At 34.9% G+C, this 25,856-nt stretch overlaps 2 protein-coding genes and 1 long non-coding RNA gene across 3 annotated transcripts; 2 read left to right on the forward strand and 1 right to left on the reverse strand.

The window, feature by feature from the left end:
* Window positions 1-7,083: 7,083 nt before the first annotated feature.
* LOC110710516 lies at window positions 7,084-8,042 on the reverse strand. Its single transcript, XR_002509169.1, has 3 exons — window positions 7,915-8,042; window positions 7,604-7,728; window positions 7,084-7,337 (listed from the first exon to the last, which is right to left on the reverse strand). It is a non-coding gene; the product is annotated as an uncharacterized LOC110710516 (long non-coding RNA).
* A 13,051-nt stretch (window positions 8,043-21,093) lies between these two features.
* LOC110710622 lies at window positions 21,094-21,828 on the forward strand. Its single transcript, XM_021888948.1, has one exon. The coding sequence runs from the start codon at window positions 21,094-21,096 to the stop codon at window positions 21,826-21,828; it is 735 nt and encodes a 244-aa protein (XP_021744640.1).
* Window positions 21,829-21,917: 89 nt separating this feature from the next.
* Window positions 21,918-23,599, forward strand: LOC110710623 (ATP-dependent DNA helicase PIF1-like). Its single transcript, XM_021888949.1, has 4 exons — window positions 21,918-22,158; window positions 22,292-23,232; window positions 23,385-23,467; window positions 23,578-23,599. The coding sequence occupies exons 1-4, from the start codon at window positions 21,918-21,920 to the stop codon at window positions 23,597-23,599; spliced, it is 1,287 nt and encodes a 428-aa protein (XP_021744641.1).
* Window positions 23,600-25,856: the final 2,257 nt, after the last annotated feature.

A 25,856-nucleotide genomic window follows, 5' to 3' on the forward strand; every position in this document is an offset into this window, starting at 1 on the left:
ATGAAAATAAGGGTTATTAGTTGCTCTCAATTTTGGGATGTCGTTGGCATTGAACTTCTGCGGAAGAAGATCTTTGTCCACCGAGACCCCTTGTGATGTAAGCCCTTGAAACTTGTAGTCGCTAGATAGCTTGCTTAGACTCTCTTGCATGAGGTCCATCTGTTGTTGCTTCACGGGATCATCGATCTTGAGTGTTAGGAGCTTCAATGTCTCTGTCACGGTAACCAGTTGGTTCCTAAGCTCGTTGACTTCTTCTTGTGTTGCCATTATAGTCTTAGATTTCCTCTTGCGAGCTATGGGTTTGTCGAAAAGTTAGACTTGTACGAAAAGGTTGTCCTTGATTAACCATCCTTCTTTTCTTGTCCACGCGCTGTAAATTAAACCATTTTGCGTTTTAATTACTTGACTCGAATCAACTTGACTTTACGGTTTATTTTAAGGAGGAAAAAAAATAAAAATATTTATTAATATCCGACTTACCCCCCTAAAAAAATGACGAAAAAAACGCGCAAACAAGACCCTCTTAGACATGGTCAAAGTATGTGTATTGGTGTGTGCGTTGAGTGTAAGTGACATGTTTGGACTCTTGTGTAAGACCATGGGACTTAGTGCCTAAACTCGATTAACGACTCAACCAAGTACTATTGACAATAAAACTTAACCGAATTAATTAGCAAACTGATTAATTATATACTAGGTGATGACTCGACCAATAATCCGAACTGTCAGCCAAACGACGGAACTGGCGTCACACTGTGTAGCTTGGCGCCAGACGACAGAGCTGTCGCCAGGCGCCACACTCCACAGTGTGGCGCTACAGCTCAGACTTTGGCGCCAATATTGGAGCTTCAGTCTGGGACTGTTTTCGGTGTTATAAATCAACTAGGGTATGCCTAAAGTCGTACTAGGTCAATTCCGATTAAAATATTAGACTTTATTTACTTAAATTAATTAATTAATTAGGCAAAGTTCTTTAAGTCATTAATTTATTTAATCTCAACACAATTCAAACAAACGGTTAAGAGAAACATAGAATATATGCACAACAAATAATGCATAATTAGTCAAGTAGGCACAATATGATGCAATGAGTTTGCAACCTAACCATGGCTCTATTTCTCTAAAGTTCGGGATATGGTTTAGTCAATAGAGGGTCCATGGTTAATTGTCCGGATGCACCGCGTGGAAGCTTAACCGTGAAGGGTTGGCGCGAGTGGATGGGACACCGCGAGTTTTAGAAAAAACTCGCTTCCATGGTTTAGTGAATTCAACATTCTCGGATGTACCCTTTGTTTCACAGAGCGTTCAATCGGGTAGATGGAGCATGAATTCCCAGAGGGTTATGTCCATATGTAGAACACATATGGGTTTCAGAAAAGTGAGAAAAAATTCAATCAGGAAGTAGGATCGAGCAAACAATACGAAAAACAGGTCGAAATTAGAACGCATATTTCTGGCTCGGTATTGGGGGAGGTTAGCGCCACCAAACAAAGACTGGCGCCAGTTTTTTACTGTAGCACCTGGCGCCAAGGCTGGCGTCTGGCGCTACGGCTAAAAGTCTGGCGCCAAGCTCTGGCTTCTGGCGCTACTTCCCACATGCCTCAGCAGCTTTCTGTGCTCGATAAAATTTTCCAGTTTCGCGCGGTGTTATTTCGGTCCTAGTTGTGAAAGATATTTCTCAAATTTCCTACGTGTAAAATCCTATGTTTTTAACTCATTACGGATGGTCTTTCCAATGAGATCTTTTTTATGCATATGACAATAATGTTAATCAAAATTACGCACATGAAATACTTAGAACATTTAGAGTCTCATCCACTCATTCTAAATCATTGCCGAAACAAATTCAGGAATTAAAATAGAATTCCTCCCCAGCGGAATCGCCAAAAACTGTGGGAATAATTTTCAAGCGTTAACCCCTAGCTCGAACCCCACTGTGATCATACACTAAAGTACGGTGGCGTCCAAAAGGGAAGAAGATAGAGCAAAAGAGTCGCCTACAAGTTTTAGGAACTTGTAAACCGTTCACAGGGTGAAGGTTACACCCCTTAACGATCCAAGAGACCGTCAACTCCATAAGGTCTTGAACCAAATAAGGGTTCGGGGATGAAGGTACAAATCCAACCTAAAAGAGATTTAACCTGCCCTAATAATAGGCCTCTACTTTATTCTGATCGTATTCATGTGCGCTTTTTGACTGACATGCAATCAATAGGTTTACCCTAAACCTATTTATCTATGTTGGTTGAATTTAATGCACAAATAAACTATTATCGACGATCATTTGAATTATAATCAAATTAACCCTAACAAGATTATTAATTATCTTATTAAGCGTGATTACAAGTACCAATTCCCTTTAAACATGCATAAAAGGTGTGATCAAGAATTAACAATAAAATAATCAAGCAACACAATAATGACAACAAAATTATAATCATCATCAAGATAATAATAATCATAAAAATAATAATCATAATAAATAATCATCATAAATAAAATAATAATCATCAAAATAATAATAATAATAATAATAATAATAATAATAATAATAATAATCATCATAAATTATAATCATTATAATCATAATCATGTTCATGTTCATGTTAATATTAAAGCATAATAATAGCAAGATCCTAGGCATGATACTAACAAGATTAATAACAAACCCTAGCATGTCACTAAGTAATAAAAATCAAATCTTTAACCCTAACATGATACTAACAATCATAAATATTAGGAAGAACATAGGAAGCATCGTAACAATCATATTTAATATTAAAGTTACCCTAGACATGATACTAGGAATATCATAATAACAATCTAAACATGATTTCTACATCATAACATCAATAAAAACAATTAAAGCATTTACTTTGATGCCTCGTACCTCTTTCTAATAACAAAATACACACGTTAGTAACTTCAAGGAAAATAATAATCAAAACAATTAAATTAAATAATTGAAAGAGAGATTTGGGACCAAACCCTCAGAAATTAAACCTTTCACGTCTAGGGCGAAGCCAACTTCGAATATGGCTAGGTGTTTCTAAGTCATGCAAATGCGGAATTTTGTATGTAAAAGCTAGGTTTTTAGAAAAGAGAAAGAAAGAGATGGTGAATGATTAAAGAAAACTTGATGAGAATTAGCGAATGATTAAAGAGAATGAAAGAGAATTGAAAACTGGTTGTAGGTGAATATAATTGAAAACTGATTGTTGATGAATGAAAACGGAGTTTTTAATACGTTATTTATAGAGAAATCAGCCAAAAAGATAAAATTAACAAAACAGAGCATTGGCGCACAAAAAACAGAGCTGGCGCCAGCACCAGCTAATTGGCGCCAGGCGCCAATGCCAGCGCCAGGTCCTAGTGTCAGGCGCCAATTCCGGGCGTCAGGCGCTAGTCCTGTTTTTGACGCGTTTTCGAAAATCAGATAAATTTGCCGTACTAGAGGATAAAATCGTATCTTTCCTCAAAAATGCTCTTTGATCTTAATTAAAACTCTGAAAAGTCAACAAAATTCAATTTATCAATGCTAATTGAATTAGGAATGAATTGAACATTCTAGAAGAATCTAGAAGACTAAAACCATTCCTAATTGCATTAGGAATGATAAATCATATTAGGCCCTCCCCTAGATCATTGGGCCGTACATAAGGCTCAAATCGGGCCAAGTTTAGTAAATTGGTCATAACTTCCTCAATATTCATCGGAATTGGGCTTATAATATATCGTTGGAAAGCTCTTGGAAAGCCCCATCCAACTACACTACTATTAGACCCATATAATGGACCAACCGAACTGGATTGGCTGTTTTCTTAAAATAAGTTTTCAAAAACAGAGAAAAGAAATGAAAACCTTCCGCAACACTAAACTTTCCACACTTTCGCTTCATCCGATTATGATTCGATGCGAAAGGTACTCATCACTAGGTTTGGTTTTAGGGAGACACAAATGGGTGTCTACAATAACTTTTCCATAAATGTGGTGATCTGAGAAGGAACAAGCACAAAATCTAACAAGCTATTGTTCCAGTACAAACATAAACCACCAGAGAGCCCTATGCTACTAACACCAAAAGCACAATCAAAGCCTAATCTATGTTTTACATTTTCAGCAGCAATTTTATTGATTTTAGTTTCGGAAAGAAAAACAAGATTAGGGGCAAGAGAAGCACACCATTTCCGGAGTGCACCAACTGCTCGAGGATTGCCAAGCCCTCGAACATTCCAGCATAGAGTATTCATGGCTTTTCGAGGGGTTGGTTGCAGCCAACACCCTCTACTTGATTTATTCCGTCTCCGGTCTAAGAGTCAACTAGCTTCACTTTCTTCATCTTCTCACTGTTCGATTCTTTCACTTCAACACTTCTTTTACGGTTGGTTGAAGATAATGCGCATTGAGTCCCAGCAGTAGCTTCCTTGCTTCGCAAGATAGCAGCTCTATCCTTTCTCTTCCATCCTCTTTCTTTAACTGGTCTGTCTTCAACCCCCGTCGTATTGATCATCGGGTCAGAAGGCACAACATTGCTCGTGGTGATATTGTCAAGGGAGGTGCTTCTAGTAGGAATGACTTTGGCAGCAGTAGCTTCTGAGTTGAAGTCTTGAATCCGATCAGGCATGTTCTCATCGTAGTTTCCATCCACCAGATTAGTGTTTTGAATTGGGGCAGCTTTATTGTTCTGATCAATGCTCTTTGATCTTAAGACCATCATAGAGCTTCCTTCAGCCTTCTCAGGTACCAAGCGTACTTGTCTGGCAGATTGAGTGTGGACTTGTTCATTACCCAAAAAAAGGGATTTTGGGGAACCAAAGCACAATTTTCGAGCAGCCCCTGGAGGACCGAGTTTGATAACACCAGGATCATTAAAATTCTTTGGTTTGGTGTATGAACAAGTACTCAGATTTTCTTTCCACTTTCTTTCCTTCTCCCTTTCGAACATATTGAATTTTATTTTCTTTTTGGGAGTTGCACGCAGCCATGGACCGTACTAAAATACCAATTCTTCTTCTTCTGCCCTTGCAAGCTCTTTGGAGTGACAGTCTCTATCCGTGTGGTCTAGCATCCCACAGAAGAAACAAAAATCTGCCAGTCTCTCGTATTTCATGTCTATCCACTTTGATGAATTAACACCCGTGGCTAGCTTAAATCCTCTTCGCAAAGGCTTCCTAACATCAACATTGATCCTTAGTCGAACGAATTCACTCAATCCCAAAGGATCATCTTCGTCTAGTTCAATAAAACCACCAAGAAATTCTCCGACATCATACATCGTAGCAGCATTACGCCTATTAAAAGGAACGTCAAGTAATCGAACCCACATTGGAGCATGGGTAAAAGAGATCTCAGAGGGTTGTTCATCCCCCCGGAGTTCTTTCATCAACAGAACCTTGTCATCAAAGAACCATGGACACCCCTCGATAACACGATCTTAATCAGTCTCACAGAAAAATTGGAAAACAAACAAGTTGGTTTCCACGACCCTAATTGCAACAACTTCCTTCAGACTCCAAACTGTTTGTAGGGTTCGTTTCATCGCCTCAGAGTTATAGGGTTTGATCGTGCATAATTTCCCTACCAAAGTCAACTTCAATTGCACATTTTGTTCTCCTATATCAGCCTCGAGGGATTCAGCCCCAATCACCGCATCTTCGTCTTCTGTTAATTTTAATTTCTCCCATTCTTTCACCAGATCATGTGCCATATCGAAAATCAAAGCAAAACAGAGTAAAAAGATGAATGTAATTCAAGAAATTGATGGAAATAGGAGGGAAATTACTAGGAAATACTAACTCGACTCAACTACTACGCCCTAGGAGGGACTGCTGCGAAACCCTAAGCGAGGGACTTTTTTGTTGACCCAATTTTTATTTTTATTTTTGGAAACAACTTTGAATGAATTGATGATATGTTAATGATTAAAAAAAGCATTAAATATATTAATGAGGGTAAAAAAGTAAATACACATTTTTGTACATAGGTAGCACACTATTCCTAAGAGTTATAATTGACACAATCAAAGTTGACATACTTTTTATAAGGTAGGGAAATGCATTAACTATTATTTTATATTAACTTGATTCTTAAATAATTGACACAATCAAAGTTGATATACTTGTTACTTGTTAGTGCACCATTTGACTAAAAGTGATGTTATGAAACTTAATATTAACACCTATTTAATACGGACATTTTGCATGATAATGTATTATGCCTATTGTTTCCAATTTTATCTTCTAATTATATGTAGCCCTATGGTCTACCATGCATACATCTGTTTCCTAATATATATTTTTAATAATTTAGTGAAATATTGTAGTCAAAGTTTTATATACCTAATGAATATAGTAGCGTGTACTTCAATTCCTCCGTTTTATGTTAGTTTGTTTTGACTTTAATTTGGACTATCTCAAATTTTTATTATTGACTTTATTTAATTTTGTGATTTGTACTTCGTATTTGGGAGTAAACCTATTTGAAATTAAATAGAGGTGCCTAAAGTTGACACGACACAAATTAGACACGAAAATATTGAGTTATTGTCGAAGGTTCTCAATACGTTTGATTTAATCATGTTAACATGACACCTCACATTTACTTTTTAAATTGTTAAACAGGTTTTGTTAGTGTTAAGATTCCCAACATGAAATCAACTCGACTAAACTTGCCTAAGAAATAAACCTACTCATAATAAATCTTAGAAATTTTTATAAATTTATTTCAATCTATACGAGTATTTGGACTTAGGAGTACGTCAGAGTAGGTTTGACAAAATAAAGTAAGAATGGTTGAGCATTAATGTGTATATTTATATACAATATACATATACCATACAGTATGATCGAATTAAGGAGCTGAAAATGTATTGATTATCTGATGAATGTATAATCTGTGAGATTTGACAATATATTGCTCGTCTTCAGCCAGATTTGACGGACGGCAGCTATGAATGCTGATTCTGTTTATGTGGAATAATACACAGTGGCAAATCTGGCAAATAATACGGAGTACTCCGTACAATTTAGTAATAATGATAAGATTGATAACGATGCTTAATACTTAAAAAAAAACTTATTATTATGCACTCCGAATCAAATCCAGGGAGAATTACAATTTGAGTAGTGGGATTAAAATGGAAATAAAAGTGAAATACACGCAACAATTTAAATATGACATGATGATTAATTGAGAATATATTGTTGAAGATTTTGGACGTCGCAGTTAGTCTGAACAAGTGCCACCCGAAAGGGTGGCTGAACAAACCCTCTTTCCACAACATGGAGCATCAAAAAATCCACAACTTTCCCCAAGCCCCTTGCAACCTGAGAATGAGTCTGCAAAAATAACATCCCACTCATCAGAAGCGTGCATTACTATCTTCAATTTGTGCGTACGTACCGAGTATTATACTACCTCCGTTATAGGTTATGTGCAACGATTAGACATTTTCCCTCTCTGCTTTATGTCAAATCGTTGCACATAACCTGTAACGAAGGTAGTATATATAATGTTACATTTTACTCTGTATATATGTTATACGGAGTATAACAAAGGGCTAAATCGATATAGACGTTTTAATAGGGGCTTTGCTAAGGCTTACCATATACACATACACCTCCACTCAAGGAATCTGAACATGAACCTCCATTACAACACCAATTAAAAGCCCACAACCTTCTCCAACACCAGCACATCCTTGTACTTTTCCAACCATCATCATTTGCACTGCAATTTAAATTTATCAATACATACCAAAATTCCAAAATTAATATTGGCTAGTAAAAAATACTTTGTAGATTTTAATAACAAACATATAATTAATAACGTCGTAATTTTATTTTTTTCATAAAATTTCAACTCAATACAATTTTAATTTAGAAATATAGTTACGAAGCATAATTATAAAATTACCTAATGCAAGAACGACAAATACTTTTAATACATAATTTTTCTTGCCCTCCATTTTTGGGATTTTAGTAAAGTAGCTACTATTAGAAGATTAAAAAAGTTATTTGCCTTTTTTTTTAATAACTCTAGTAGTTTTTAATGAGGATGCCTCTAACCCTACAACCCGAACCCTATTTATAGTAACTAGTAAGATTTCATTGCATGCAACCTATTATTATAAAGTACAAATTATTGTTGGTTAGTCGTCGGCATCCAGCTCAATATGACTTACGGTTATACAAATCTGGATTTTATTCTTTATTTAATTGACATTCTCGATTGGGAATTTGGTAATCTGTGGTTTATACACACGGGTGTACAATGCTCATCATACACACGGATAAATAAATAAAAGGCGGAAAGAACATCCTGTGTTTCATAAAGAACATAAATGTATTTGACAAAGAACATGTTTGTATTTGACAAAAACATGCATTACCGAAGAACATAAAGATATAATAAAAAGAACGAGATAAAAACTTAATAAAATTTTCTGAAAAATTACACATTATTAACGGAAAAAATTTAGAGGTGATAAAAAATCGAGTAGGGTCGGGCCATATCATAATTTCTCGTGCCCAAACCCCGTAGAAAAGTAGCGGGTTTTGGGCTTTTTTCGAACCCGGTTCGAGTTTTAACTAAAAATGCATTTTTAGGTTTGCCTAAACCCACCCTATTTCGGGCCGGATCGGGTCGGAAAGCGAGTCATGCCAATGTTGATCAACTCTTAAAAAATCCTTACCAAAAATATCATTTCCCCAAAAAATAGTTTTCTATCTCTCCAAAAAAAATTCAACTTCCCATAATAATTTAGTTTTTTTACTCTAATATTATTTTCAATTAAAAATAATTTAAAATTTCAATATCAAATTTCAAAATAACATATGTTAAAAGAACATAATTTATATTGTAAAGTACATATAGTTAATACCTAAATAACACACTAATCAAACTCAAAGAATATATGATAATAAAAGTAATTTAAATATGACATATGATAATAAAAATAGAATTTGGACGTCATTACGACCTTAAAGAACATACACGCCAAATTCAAAGAACATACTTTGTATTGTTAAACCCAAAAAAAATATATGTTAAATAACATAAGTTATAATGTAAAGAACATATAATTTTACTCAAAGAACACACTGATCACACTCAAAGAACATATTAAAGGTATGTTCTTTGTCAAACATAGGTATGTTCTTTATCAAACATTATATGTTCTTTCCGCCTTTTTTGTTTACCCGGGTGCACCATGAACATGGTGCACCCGGGTGTATTATCTAATTTTCAAAATTTGGGATCAACACGCATTCCGATCCTATTCAAATTTTTAATTTAAAACTGCATTAATAGTAGAATAAAATAAAATAAGTTATTGGAAGTCATTTCATAAATAGTACTCTCTCTGATAGAATAATATAGCACTGTTCACATACTTCATCCGTCTCCTTTTGATAGTCTCTTATGGACAAATTTTAGTCCCAAAATGTTCGCCCCATTTGCTTTTTCCAACAACCATTAATATTAATTTTTTTACCGAAATTCCCTCCAATTTGCAACAATATTTGTGCAAATTTAACTTTTTCATGTAAATTTTGTTTTCCCATGTACTTTTATTATTTTCTCTCTCTACTTTTTTGGCCAATTGACCAGATGGGTAAATAAAAAAGATTCTTAGCGACAATTCGGTAAAAAATATAATTCTGACGACAAATTGGTAAAAAAAATAACTCTAAGCGATAATTTGGTAAATAAAATAATCTCAGGCGACAATTAACCCAAAAAATTCAAAAATTTCCGACAAAGTACTCACGAATACTTAATTTAGTTCGTTTTTCATGTTTTTTTATTAACCCTTTTATTGGAAATAAATTTCAAAAAAAAAATAATGTTGAAGTATCAATTTCACTTAAGTTTCATACCCCTTATTAACGAAATTCTTTTAAAAAGGGGTTAAAAAAATTGGTATTGGGATTTAGCAAAATAAAAAGGGGATGGCATAGTAATTCAAAATCTTACATGGGAAAAATAAATTTAAAAACACAAAAACCAAATTAAATTAAGATTTTTATAGAGTTTGTCGACAAAAATAAGATTTTTTGGGTTAAATGTCGCCGGAGTTTTTTTTTACCAAATTGTCGCATATATTTAGCTTTTTTTACCAAATTTTCGCCGGATTAAGTTTTTTTACCAATTTGTCACTAAGGGTATTTTTTATTTACCAATCTGGTCAATTGGCCTACTTTTTTGCATACCCAATGTCAATTTACTTTTTCAATGTACTTTTATTATTCTTATTTGTGCTTATTAATTCTCGTGAAAAATGCCCAAAAGAGACTATCAAAAGGGGACGGAGGGAGTATTATACTAACGTAATAAAAACTTGACAAAATATGTTTTTAGATAGGTATTAATATAAAGTTTCATAATACAAGTATGACTTTTAATATAATTTTCTTTAATATCTAATTATATAAAAATAAGGTCAAATTAATGCATTGGCATGTGTGCAAAAGTTGATTATGCCAGTTATTCAGGGACAGAGAAAGTAAATAGCTAGTCATTAGAGCTCAAAGTAGCTAAGGCCCTATTGGAGGTAGCGTTTGAGGTAGCGGTTAGCGTTTTGACCAGTCAAATCAAAACACTATTAGAAAAAATTTGAGAGTGTTTAGCAAGGTAGCGATTTTAGTAGCAGTTAGCGATAGAGGTGGCGTTTAGGTAGCTTTTCTCAAATGTTAAAAATAGTAGCATTTAAAAGTAGCAAGTAGCGTTTGGCAAATTTTTATTAATTTTAATGCAATATATATGAATTTTGATATATTTTGTTATTGCAACCCACTACTTTTGTCAAACACTCAAACTATCAATCGTTAATTTGACAGCTAACCTCTACCCACTACTAATTAATCACTACTCGCTACCTTAACAGTTACCCGCTACTCGACCGCTAAAAGCTACCCGCTACTTTTACCAAACATGACCTAATTTAAATTAACTTAAAAAACTTATATGACATTGCACGCGTTAGCCGCTTTATTTTTAATATACTTCTAATTAGAACTCCAACACTTCTCTTTTCTTTATCAGGTTTACAAATTTGGCTATTTTCGATATTTTCTATCCAATTCATTTAGGAATTCATTCGCAGTTGATTTCATTAAAATCTACAGTTTATGAGCATTGTGGGTTTGCTCTATTTTGCATGTAAAAACCTACCTAATAAATAACTAAATAAAATATTGTAAGGAAATACCTAATAAAATATAAAATGTTGTTAAAAGCTAACTAATAAAACGTAAAATATTGTAAAATACAATCTCGATTTTCCAGATTTCCACCATTGACCCGCCTTTTTTTTTGACAAAAACAAAAAGATTTCATTAATAAAAGATAATCAAACGACACTTATATACAATTTCAATTCAAGAAAATCTAAAATTTCAATATAAGTACAAATCACGTTAGAACTAGTTACATTGCAGATTAAAAGATCTTGTTAAATTTGTTTTTAATGTAAATTTTCCGAATTACTCCATATAAATGGAGAATTGAAATTTTTTTTTTTTTTTTTTTTTAAAAAAAAAAACTTAAATTTTCTTATTTAATTATTCATCGTGCAGGAGAGTAACGTTACACATAGGTTGATTATGTACATCATGACTAACGTGCGATTATATATATCATGTTAACACTAGGAGTACATCATGACTAACGTGCAAATAAAGTAGTTGATTATGTATTGATTATCTGAATGTGTGATGTATGAAGATAATATATTGCTTGTCTTGCGCCAGATTTTTTTTTATTTTTTTTGACAAAGAGTTCTATAAACGAAAAGCAAAATTACAATCTAAACTAAGCAAAGAAAACAAGATTACACGATAGGACATTGAGGGTCGGACCATACAACTTCTTACGATTAGGAAACCAAGTATATTCGATGGGGCAAGATGCAATTCTTTTAGAGCCGCTTAACCTGCAAAACAAAGAGTTAGTAAAAAACACGGAAGACGAGACATTTTTTAGAGCCGCTTAACCTACTTTGCAGAGGGACATTTTTCCTTCGAAACCGGGGGCAAGGAGACGAGACAGAACCCAACAAAAATTCAGAAGAAGACGCAGTTGGGTGAACGGATGTTTGCAGAAGGGATGAAACGGGCGAAATTGGTAGGAGTGTCGATGTAGCTTCACATGATGACTCTTGACCTGCCATATCTATGGCGGAATCTTCTTGAACCAAATTTGGAGTTGTTTCACACCTATCGTGCCCTTCCACAGGGGGGTGACTAAACTCCATTGGTGTAGAACTTTCTTGAGTTACACCACTATCCATCTTCCTTACATGATTGGCTACTCGGATGGTAATGAAATTCTTTTGGAGAGAACAATAGTATTGTATTGTTCGCCCTTTGGAAATCGCTCCATACATTGTTGGAGTGAGATGCAAATAGGAATCATATCGCTTTCGGCTTGAGAACCGAAAACTTGACCCTGTCAGATTTGAGTTTTTTGTTTCTGAAGTTCCCTTCAGATCACAATTGTTATCTATAACGTTGGGCCTAAGATCCTGGTTGGTAGGGTTGACTTTGCCCTCCAAATCCAAAGAATTGCCATCAACGTTCTTTCCCATGTTGGTGTCATCCTTCACACCTATATACCTACGAACATGACCATCACCACGACCATCTTCTTCCTTTCTTTTCCCTTTTTTCCCTAACTTCCTACCTTTATCTTCCTTCCTACAATGAACATAATCTCTAAACTTCTCATTCTGCCGTGTTATTGCAAGTGCCTCATCAACAAAATCCGGAGACCAACCTAATAAGGATATCACTTCCTTTAGTTTTTGTTGGAACTCACTGTTTTTAGGATCTAACTTAAGGGGTTGTGCAAGATCCATGAAAACTAAGGTAGGCTTATGAAGTCCTAACGCCGCAATCGCTCTTCTGAAATAAGCTTTCAGATTAGTAGTATCAAAACACAAAACCGCGGAACATAATTGACCCACTTTGTCATAGTCTTTCACCTTGATGAAACAAGCACCCAAGTTCAGATTAAGGGACACAGCTATGTTCGAAAACATCAATTTATCCTCATCACTACAAACTGAAGCAAAGGACATTATCTTAAGAGCAAGAGAGTATTTTGCAATAGCAGAGCCCATTTGATTCTGCTTGTAGAATATGTTTCCTTGATCTTTTAAACTCTTAACAAAATTGAGAATACCAAAAGGATTCTCCAATTGTCCAACCATAAACTCCAACTCATGAGAAGAGACATCATTCTCTTCAACATGTGAAATACACAACATCCCCCTTAGTTCTTCAAAGCTAGCCATAAAAGAAACTTTAAGCAAACAAATTAAAACACCCAAGGCAAAGCTGAAATTAACCACTATGCTTCTTAACTACATACAAGTACTAACCATACCAAGTAGAAGAGAAAGTCGGCGATGAAGGAACTACACACTCCGCTTCGCCTTCACCGACAGGACAAAAGATGCAACAGGGGGCTTGAAGAAGACTAACCTTATACCATGAACCAAGAAACAAGTCGCTGGATAGATGGAAGAAAAAAACCCCAATTGAAACCCTAACCCTACCTATATATACTTCGAAAAATCGAAGCTTATGGTGTCTAATCAAGCGCAGCACCTGCGAAGAATGCTCGCCGGCGACCGTACAAGAGCAGCGACGCTCAGGCCACCGGCGGCAGGGGAAAAACCACGGGGGTGAGACTGTTGCTCTGTTTTGAGGAGAGAAGGAAAAGTGTAAGAAGATGCTACGACATCTCTTGCGCCAGATTTGGTGGATAAAGGGTTTTATTTTCCTTTTCATAGGAGGAAATATTGACGACCAAAATAATCTCAACTTTGGATTATTTTTTAATAATCTCAATTTTAAGAGTCACTCGTTCAAAATGAAAGCAAGTGATTGATAACCTCTAATAAAGGTTTTTTTTAGTTTTGAATGACACATGTCAACACATAGGTTGGAAAAATTGGCCGATCGGCTCTATAGAACCCCACCTGACCCACCTTCGACCCCCAAAACCACCCACACAACCTTCCCCGACCCCCCAAAACTACCCACTCAGCTTGCCCTGACCTCAAAAAACTCCCGTAAAATCGCCCCACCATCAAAACGACCGATTTCGAGGGTGGAGAAAGGGAGGAGGCCGGGAAATTTTGGCGACGGAGGAAAGGAGAGGGTGCTTGATTAAAGCTTGTGTTGGTGGTTTTTAGGGTCGGGGTAGGTTGTGTGGGAGGTTTTAGGGGTCGGCGGTGGGTTAGCTGGGGTGCTAAAGGGCAAGCCGGCTGATTTTTGGTGGTTAAGGGGGTGGCCGACCGTTTTTCGGCGAGATAAGGGGAGGGGCTAGGGTTTGGCGGTGGTGGGTAGGTGGCTGGGAAAATTTTGGAGTTTTTTTTTTTGTTTTCTTATGAATTAAGATAAATGGACCAATCATATCATGACATGTGTCATGGTTAAACCCTAATGACTAACGGAGTTAACGACCTTTAGTCATTAATGACACTTGATCGATTTTTTGAAAAATGGGTGGCATTTGGTGAAGTTTGAAAACCTTGATGGTATTTAGTGAATTATAAAAGTGTTCAGTGGCATTCGGTGAAATAACCGAATAAAATATACATTGAATCGATTCAAACAAGATCCCACGCGAATATGTTTTATCATATATATAAACCACAAATGCGAGTCAAAGGATATTGTGTGAATGTGTAAAAATCAAAAGGTGTCGACTTAAAAAAATAAAAAATAAAAAAAGGAGGAAATATAATTTATGCCTCTTTTGAATTTTTTTTTTTAAAAAAAAAACTCCTTATAATAATAATACTCCCTCCGTCCCCGAAAGAAGGACCCTTTTGGGTTGATTTCGCGGGTAGTTATAAAGTTAAATAAAAAAAGAAGTAAAAGTATAATGAAAAGATAAATTTACATGAGATTTACAAATAAATAGATCACTACCCTTTCAAAACCCACAAATGCAGTTACTATTTCAAATCTACGGTGCATATCCATAAATACCCTTGTTTCCTTTTTGTTTTGTTTTTTTTTAAATTTTTTTTTACCTTTTTTTCGATTTGAATGGGTTTGACTTTGTACTTTGTAGTTTCTTTTGGGTTGGGTTTTGTTCGTGGATTGGGCATTTATGTGTCCCCTTTATTTTTTTTGGGTTTTCTTTTTTGGGTGTCGTTTTTAATTTGTAGTTTTTTAAGCCTTATTTTTTTCCTTTCTTTATTTTTTTAAGATTTTTTTTTTCTGTAGGCCTTTTTTTTCCTTTCTTTATTTTTAAAATTTTTTTTCCCCTTCCTTTCTTTTTTTTTTTAAAGTTTTTTTTTTTCTGTAGGATTTAAATTTTTTTATTTTGGGGTCCTTTATTATTGTGTATTATATTTTTGTTTTTTTCTGTATTGCCTATATTAATTAGTTTAATACTCATTATGGATTGTTTGTTGGGGAGCTTAGTGTTGTCAAAATTACTTGCTACGGAAAATTCTAAGTCAGTCCAGTCAATGACACCTTGCTTAGTTGCTTGTAAAAATTTGGTCTTCCATGTTTTAAGGTTCGTGTCATGTGCGGTACTTTTGGTTTTGTTTGACTGGGAATGAGGCTTGAATTTAGAAAATGTTTCTTTATTGATTGAGTGTGTACTTGTACTGGATATATATATGATTCACCTTCTTGGAGTGCATCTATCACTTGTTATTTTGCATCTGATTTATTTTCTTTTGGTGTTCTAGAGTTTACACTAAAGTGGTTGTAGTTCTAAACAAGGGAGCTCAGGTAACTTAAATCTTATCAATTGTTTGAGATGGACATGTTTGTTACATATATGTATCTTTTTTATTATTGCATTGTTATGGTTCGTCCAAGAGCTGCCAATAATTTAATGAACCGAAACTATGACTATCAGTGACAAATGACAATTCCATACACTACAGGACTGTGACAAGGACAAACCAGATACTTCACTATGATTTGTGTGTTGATGGATGTGTTGTCTATGTTATGTTTTCTGTTCATGTGATGGAGTTTATGTGTTGCAGCGATGTTTGCCTTTCTAAATTGGGTGTGTAAAGTAGCCTATTTTTCATGGTGTTTAGAGAATTATGTTCGTTTATTGTGAATCAGTGCTCTTGATTGTTTTCATCTATGCACTGATTGTTAAAAAAATGAGAATTGTTGATTTAGTTTATTTGCTTTTCCTTTTATTTGATGGAAAATAACATGGAAAATTGGATGGAAAATTAACATGGAAAATTTGATGGCAAATTAGCATGGAATATGATTGATAGTTCAGATTTTTACGCCTTTTGATTTAGTGTTATGTGTTGTTTGGAGAAAAATGTGTTCTGTTTCATATGTATACTATTTGTTTAGAGGAGGAGATGTTCTGTTTAGAAATGGATCTTGTGATGGTAAGGCTGCTGGTTTAATGTGGTATGTTGTTTGGAGAAGAGCATATTCTATTTGATATGCTATTTGTTTGGAGGGGTGGGGGGTGAAGGTGTTCTGTTTAGAATCTGGATCATATGATGGTATATGTGCTTGTTTTGAGTGCTGATGTAAGGTGGTTTTTTGGTAAAAGAAGTGTTTGTTTTGTTTGATTTATTTATTATGAAAAGTGTTCTGTTCTAAGCATGGATAATAATTGGTTTACTATGTAGTTCTATAATTGGATATGACTTTATAAAAAATGTATATTCTATTTGTTTCTTGTTAGTTCTTTCTTTTTGTTTTTCAAGCTATATATAGGAACCTTTTGTATTGTTAGAAGGTGGTTCATTGCTATAGGTTAGACAAACAGCCTGCCTTCTTAGAATACTTATATTAGGCTTCTAATTATTGTTTAGCCTATCTACATGAGAGAAATCTTTGATAAGAATCATGGCTTCGGCAATGGACTGATTGTCTTATAATTATTTACAGGTCATGGACTTACCAGCCATGCAAGTAGTGATGCCTTTCCATCCTCTTCTGAAGCAGATTACCAGTTACTTGAGCTTCCCTGATCCAGATTACCAGTTTGTTGATGAACCTGGAAGCATTGCTTGCGTGATTGTAAAAACAGATTGCGGTCCCATTGCTTCTGTTTATATTGGGGGTTATACTAAGAGTATAGAAGAGTCCTGTGAAGTGGCTGCTAGGAAGGTTGTCTATGATCTTATGAAAAAATATGATATAGTGGTTGAGGATGTGACCTACTTGAGGAAACAGATGTATGATCGATGTGGTTAGTTGTTTTGGTTCAAGAAGGAGGAGTTGGAACGCATTGAGAGAGATTACCCTAAAATCTGTATGTATGATGATATTCCTTTTGGACTTGAAAACAATCACAAGAAGATTGTAGTCGACTTTGTTGTGATTTTAAGGGCTATCTTTAGAACTGTTGATATAAAATGCACTCCGATTGAAACCATTGAGCATTCTCCTGTTCGGTACACTTCATGGTTTACTGTTACACCTCATAGAGAAGGTATAGGATTCCGGTGTCTATTTAGTGACTATTGCCGGACTGCAGCTTTAGCAAAACAGAACCTAGCTAGAAAGGCTGTGGACTACCTTTCTGATGTCTTTAACCTTGTAATAATTGATGCTAATTATAAGGTGACAACAGCTAGTTTTGATGCCATCCTATGTACCTTAGAGAGGGAGAGCTATACAGGTATCAAGGAACGAGTGTTAGGCATTCAGGAGCAGTTAGAGCCTCCTACAGTTCTTATTGAGCAAGACTGTCTTACTCCTCTTGGACAGGAGTTTCAGGTTCCTGTATCTATTCCACCTCTTTTGCCTCCTAAGAAACGCCTGCTGCGACATATATATGCAGAAAAAAGTCTTGTTCTTGATTCCAATTGTGAGATGGTTTCGATGTTTCCAGTGCCACAAGATTTAGAAGGCTGTTTGAAGCGTGCAAAGTCTGTTAAGCATTAGAAGCTTTTAGTGTCTGTCTGGAAATTAATACTGCTACGGATGTATTTCTTAGCTCTTTTTGCTTTTCTTTTTTTGTATCGAGCTAAGTTACTGCTTTGCTGCGCTAAGACTATTTTAGGACTGGCTTATATGCTTTTTTATGGTGTAAGGCTTGTGTTAAATTTGATTAACTAAGATTTCTTTTGTGATAAGTTGTTCTACAGCTAAACTTATGTATTATATTATATTTCCTGAGATAATGCAATGGAGTTGGTTAAATCTTTTGTTATATGAATTCTGTTGAAAGTAATCTTTTGATTTATAAAATATGCAGTCTTTATGTATACCCATCCTTTTATTATTATTCATGTTAGTTAGTTACTTATAACATGTTATGCCTTGGAACCAGGATTGATGTGCTAGAGGAATTCAACTCTTGGACAACACATTATTAATTGTAGCTTGATAGTTGGTATACAACTATTTACATATGAGTATGTCCTGCACCATAGCTTTGCCACTTCATAGCTAATTTAGATATGCAGCTTAAGTTTTCTAAATATTTTATTTGAATGAGGCTCTTATAGATCGTTTGATATGGGAACCATCATCTTCAAAAGGATATCGCACTAAACGCCTTAAAAGTTTAGAGTCTGCATCTCAGGATGAATTGCAGAGGTATATATACAGGAAAAAAATGAATTATGTTTGACATGTTGTATTAAGGCCACTGGTTAGTTAGCAGTAGCAGTACCTTGTTTCATGCTTAAAGAAAAAACTACAGTGACATATACATGGTGTATTGCTTCTGCTTTCCTAGATTGCAGCCTGAGCCTATCACAAAACCTGCAAAGATACCCAAGACTAGACATCCAGTGACAAGTAACCAAATTTTTACTAAATTTTGTACCTTTTCATTTGAATTATGCATGTTAATCTATGTATACATATATGACTGTTTTATGGGTATACTGTGATGAGCAGGGATTCTTGATGCAGCAGTTGGTAAGAAATTACCTACAGAGGCCTACCAACTTCCTTCTCCTACTGAATGTTTAAAGTGTAGAGCGCGCAAATTTGCTTTTGAAACACCTCACTTCTGTTGTTGCAATGGTGAGGTTAAGATTGCTGCAAATGATTGCCCTGCACAGCTTCTGAGGCTCTTGACTTCTATGGAAGAAGATGCAAAGCATTTCAAGCAATACATACGCTTGTATAACAACATGTTTGCATTTACATCATTAGGTGGAAAATACGATGCTGAGACCAAAAAAGGGATTTATGTTCTTAAGCTGCATGGTCAGCTATACCATTATATCCCCTATTTACTGCCTGGAAAGGAAGGACCCAAATATATGCAGCTCTATTTCTATGATGGACAGCTTGAAGCTCAGAAACGGCTAGGGTGTTTTCCAGAATTAAGAGAAGATGTGTTGGCTATTCTCATGGAGGTTACTAAAATAAATCCTTATGCGAGGTTCTTTCGTTCGTTGAGAGAAACCCAAATAACTGAATCTACACAAATTTTGATAAATAAAACAACTGTACCAGATCAGCGTGTCTACAATGCTCCTTCCACTGATGAAGTAGCTGTCATATGGCCGGAGAATGCATCTTCCAGTGAGGCACAAAGTCCCCATATTTTGGTAAAAGCAAAAAAGGATCCATCTCAAGGGGACTTTACTGATGCTGATTCAGCTGATGATGATTATTTTGAGAATGAGTCATCTAAGAATGATAAAGCTGAGAGAAAATCATGTCATAGAATCATGCATTATTATGGTTGTTATGACCCTTTACAATATCCAATACTTTTTCCTTACGGTGATTGTGGATGGACTCAAGGCTTAAAAAATGTCTCAAGGTGGAGTTCAGCAATTGCAATCGCAGCCTGATCCTGTGGCTTTATGTAGTGTTCATACTGCTGAAGATTTACTAGAAGAAGAAGCAAGACGTATGTGCACTATGCTTGCTTAATTATTTATAAAAGTCAAGAAGTTTTTAGTTTATTGCTTATTTCTGTTCTGCTTTTTAATTAGAGCACAATATTTGTATTTGTAAGTGCAAGTGGAGGTTCTTCAAAAACAGACAGGAAAATTTCAGCAAGGGAGTATTATGCGTACAAGTTTCAGTGTAGGCCTAATAACATGCTACTTAGAGCAGGTCGATGCTTTCAGCAGTACATAGTAGATATGTATGTAAAAGTGGAGAATACACGTTTGGATTTTTTTCGGAAAAATCAGCAGACTATAAGGGCAGATCTCTATCAAGGAATCCTAGATACCATTGATTGTGGAGAAAACTGTGCAGCAAATGTGGGTCGTAAGGTCATTTTACCTCCAACGTTCATTGGTGGTCCTCGAGACTTTAAAAAGAGGTACCTAAATGCAATGGCATTAGTCCAGCGGTTTGGAAAGCCTTATCTTTTCATTACAATGACCTGCAATGCTAATTGGCCTGAAATTAAGCAAGAACTTGATGTTGGAGAAAAAGCACAGGATAGACCAGATATAGTTGCAAGGATCTTTAGAGCAAAAGTTCTTGCTTTAAAGAATTTGATAAAAAAAAAAAGGTATTTGGAGAAGTTGCAGCAATGATCTATATCATTGAATTCCAAAAGAGAGGTCTACCTCATGCTCATTTTTTATTCATTTTAAAGAAAGACTACAAAATCAAATGCCCTTCTAATTTTGATAGATTTGTATGTGCTGAGATACCGTCTGTTGATAATACCTATCTTAGGAAAGTTATACCCAAACACATGATGCATGGTCCATGTGGTCATTTGGATCTAGAGTGTCCTTGTATGAAGCACAAGGAAAGTCGTGGTCGTTGTAAGTATGGTTACCCAAAGCAGTTCTGCGATGAAACAAGGAATAGCAGTGATGGTTATCCACTGTATCGAAGAAGTGACACTGGAGAAACTTTTACAGTTCGAAAAATAGTCATGGATAATAAATGGGTTATTCCATATAATCCTTATCTTTCTTCGTATTTTGATTGTCACTTAAATGTTGAAGTTTGTTCCACTATAGAGGTTGTCAAGTATTTATATAAGTATGTGTATAAAGGCCATGATAGAATATCTTTCAATATTGTTCAGTCTAAAGATACTATGCCAGTCCAAGATGAAATTGAGCAGTATCAATCAGGCTGATGGGTTTCCCCCTGTGAAGCTGCTTGGCGCCTTTTTGGTTTTGATATGTATGAGATGCATCCACCAGTTTTGCCTCTTCCTGTACATTTGCCCAATTCTCAGTTGATCCAGCTTAGGCCTCATGAAAAGTTGACATCAGTGGTTTCAGATGCTAAGCGTTCTAGAACCTGTCTTACAGAGTTTTTCCGAATGAATGCTGACCTACCTTTAGGAACAGGATTACTATATAATGAGTTTTCAGAGCACTATCGTTGGGATGCATCTGACAAGCATTGGTATAAGAGACAGAATAAGAAGATAGTCATTGGTAGGTTGGCATTTGTTGGACCTTCAGAAGGAGAAAGGTATTTTCTTAGATTGTTCCTGCACAATGTCAGGAGTCCAAAGTCATTTGAAGATCTGCGTACAGTTAATGGTCATATATGCGACACCTTTCATCAAGCTGCACTTAAATTGAAGCTATTAGGAGAAGATTATTCAGTTGATTTGTGTTTGAAAGAAGGGTGTGTTGTTCAAATGCCACTTACAGTTCGCAAGCTCTTTGCAACTGTGCTGATATTCTGCCAGCCTAGCGATCCTGTTTCTCTTTGGATGAAATATTATAGCTTTCTGTCTGAAGATTTTAAGCATAGATATCCTTCTGATCCACAAAAGGTTAGACAGCTGACTGTTAAATCAGTTGAGTGGTTCTTAGAATCAATGGGAAGTTCTCTTGCTAAATATGGATTAGACCATTTAGTTGAACCGGATGATGATGAAATGCGCAAACAAAAGATATAGAGGATGCATTAAATGCTCCAATACCAGAACAATGTCTGCAATGCAAAAATCAATTGAATCAGGCTCAACGAGAGGCATTTGATGTGATAATGAATCATATTACAAAGCAAGTTCCTGGAGCTTTTTTCATAGATGGTCCTGGTGGAACAGGAAAAACCTTTCTATATAATGCTTTATATGCAGAGATAAGACTAATGAATAGGATTGTTCTGCCGACAGCAACATCGGGTATAGCAGCATCTAATATTCCTTCTGGAAGAACTGCACATTCGCGCTTTAAAATTCCACTCGATCCTCTTGAGTCACGTGCCTGTAATGTGCCCAAGCAAGGTAGCCTAGCTTCCCTCCTAAGAGAAACAACACTCATTATTTGGGATGAGGCTTCAATGGCAAAAAAAAGAAAATGTTGAGTCACTTGATGAGTTGCTAAGAGATATATGTACTCCTCGCTTATTGTTTGGAGGTAAAATTGTTGTCTTTGGAGGAGATTTTAGACAGGTTCTTCCTGTTGTGCCTAAAAAAACACAAACCGAGGCAGTTGCTGCTAGCTTGGTTAGCTCTGCTTTGTGGCCACAACTTATGAAGTTTAGGCTAACAGAAAATATTCGAGCCAGGCATGATCCAGTGTATGCAGCTTTTTTGCTGGCACTTGGAAATGGAGAGCTGCAAGATTCTGAAAATGCATTTGTTCAGCTGCCATCAGAGATTATACAGCCTTATGATGCTGCCACACCTCAGGATCTGCATTTGACTTCAGCTGCTTTTCCAGAGATGGATATGCCTCTGTTTAGCGCAGATATATTCACTACTAGAGCTATATTAACACCAGTCAATGACAATGTTGATGTTATAAATGATATATTAATAGGCAAGTTCCCTGGTGAAACAGTGGTCTACAAGAGTTATGATTCAATGATTGATGATAATTGTTCCATATACCCCATTGAATTTCTAAATAATATATGTCCTGGTGGCATGAGTCCTCATGAGCTTATATTAAAACCCAATAGTCCTGTTATCCTGCTGCGTAACATTCTGCCATCATCTGGTCTTTGCAATGGAACATGCCTGATATGCAAAAAGTTCTTTTCAAATCTCATTGAATGCGTTATTGTTGTTGGCCATCACAAAGGAGAGCATGTACTGATACCAAGAATTAATCTAAGGCCATCAGAATCCTCAGCTTATCCTTTTCAGTTTCAGAGAAAACAATTCCCCATAAAGCTTAGCTTTGCAATGACTATCAACAAAGCTCAGGGGCAAACACTTAACAAAGTTGTTGTTTATTTGCCACGATCATGCTTTTCGCATGGCCAACTATATGTTGCACTTTCTCGGGCTCGTCAGGCATCATATGTCAGTGTTATAACTGACATCAATGCTGAAAAACCAAGTTTGGCTCATGTCAGAAATGTAGTATCCTACGATGTTCTTAATTTAGCTGGCACCATCTAGCTAAACCAGTGAGTTTTACCTTTCCATTTCCTAGGTTTATACTTTTTTTGAATGGATTTAGAAATTTTACTAATTTAACTGAGTCTTGTTTTCTGCTGCAGGCTATACTATTTTGCAATACAGATAGTTTTTCTGAGCATGTCATAGTTCATGAATTAGCATACTGGTTAATTTTCAAATTATGGTATGTTGTTTATCTATATGGAAAGTTTTTGAATCCATTATTTTGAAGTTAGGGAACCTTTAGCAGATTGCTGACATCTTCTAATGTGCATTTTTGTTCCATCTATGCAGTGTTCAAAGAATATTTTGCTAAAGGTACAACCATAATCTGTCTAAATCAAGTCTGGTGGGTGCATTCGGTACATCTGATTAATCTGAGAACTGAAGTCTCAAGTCTGGTGTATAATTTGCTTAATTAATATGTATTAAACCTCAACCATAATATGTATGAATCAGAATTCACCTTAAGCCTTGAATCAGATTTATTAATAAAGGCAGAGGTATGTTTACCATATATATATAGTTTAGTGGATCAATCAATACTTTCTGATTAGTTGTTTTTAAAAAAATTGTTATGATTATATAAAAAGCTGTAGTATTTATTATGTATCTAGATGTCTGTTTTTGTATTTTATAAAACTAATCATATGCCATTCGAAAGTATTTTAGCAAAAAGGCCATTTTACTATTAGTGTATCGTAATAATCTTTCGTGTGTGACAAGTTAATAAGTTGTGAAAACTTAGATTTAAGAAACAACACTACAAAGAAGAAGTTTTGATGAGAAAAAAAAACCCAAAAAAAAGTAGTCAAGATTTGGCACCCATTTCTAATCAAGAGGACAACCACTGTCTAAAAAGGCATTCTTTAGTTACTAGCTACCTAAGACATTCTAGATTCATAGAAAATAAGAGAATACTAATCATAAAAAAAAATTAAAAAAAAAGGCATACCAAAAAAAAGGGGGAAAAATACAGATATATAGAAAATTAGGTATGTGCTTACACATGAACTGCATCTTATGCTGATACATTTCAGCTTCTATAAATTCATGCTACTGTTTCAATTTTAAGAAGATTATTACACACATAAACAAAAAAAATAAAAAAATTATGCAAGGCATGCAATTTCTGCTTAAAGATATCAATATAGATATGGAACTCCATATTTAATTGTTAATCAAGTACATCCTACACTACAAATAGCTATTTTAGGAGTAAGACTTGCTGATTTTATGGAAGAAAAAACAGCAGACCACTATTACCCCAAACAGTACCATTGAATTCTTACTTTTTCCTTTAAATTTTATTTATTTATTTTTTAAAAAAAGATGTACTATAAGAATACAACACACCTACCTTAGGTCTTTCTATTACTCAGAAAATTCAATACCTCTGCAGTAGACCACAGAAAGGCAAAGCAAAGATAAGTTTACAAGGAGAAAGCTATATTCTATTCCATAAGCATTAAAACCTCTATTTTTGGTCAGGTATGATCAGTCTAAATGCTATTTCACTTCATTTATTTTAGAAATACAGTTGATTTGATCCCGAATTATTACTAGCTGAATATTCCATGTATAGATTGCATGTATTGTAGCATGAATATTCTTTAAAAGGTCTTAGTTGTGGTATAAGAAAAGCCATTATTTGTTTGGGTGCATTTATAGAGCTTCAAAATTACGTATACATAGAGATTTATAAATGCTTGTTAATGTTTTGGCTTAATTGGTATTTTACATGTGAGAAGACGCATATATATATCTATTCATCACAATATAAAAGGCAAGACACTTTTAGTACATCCATAAATAAAATTACCACCTGATATATCAGTTAGTTTAGGTTAATGATAGAGCTGCTCTAGATTCTAGGATTATAAGTTGAATAATTAGTTTAGGTTCATGATAATGCTGCTCTAGATTCTAGGATTATAAGTTGAATTACCAACTAAACAAACTAGACATGCTATAGACCTTAGACATAATTAGATAACATAATAGAATTTTACAATATAGCTTATATAATCTAGCTGTTAAAAAAGTTTGGTTTTATATTACAGAATTACACTATAATTGTTCCAACACTAAACTAAGCTACTTACATTATTCTAATTTTAGATAAGGCATGATTTTTTCTATGTTATTTCCATATGTCAGAGGCACTTTAACATTCTTTTAAAATCTAAATTATGAGAATCATTATTTTTATTAAACATTATACACATGTTTAACTCTATATTATAAGATTATAAAATAAATGTTCTAGCACTAAACTAAACATACTTAAATCCATTTGATTTGCCTATTTTATTAGCTGCATATCATTGATTATACTTTGAAACAGATTATCACTAAAAGATTTTTAGAATCAGTAGTATCTGTAACAATCATATATGTGTCCAGAGATTAGAATACATGAGCTATTAATTTTCTATAGGATTACCATTCTAAAAAGAGTCTAATAAATTAAGGAATAGAACTCATTACTCATCATACTTGTATATCTCTAACCCTAACTAAGTTAGCTTCTTGCTTATATTCTGTACAGAAGCTTGTTATGGAACCACAAC

This window comes from Chenopodium quinoa, unplaced genomic scaffold (genome assembly GCF_001683475.1).
Source record: "Chenopodium quinoa cultivar QQ74 unplaced genomic scaffold, ASM168347v1, whole genome shotgun sequence".
Classification (NCBI taxonomy): Eukaryota; Viridiplantae; Streptophyta; class Magnoliopsida; order Caryophyllales; family Amaranthaceae; genus Chenopodium; species Chenopodium quinoa.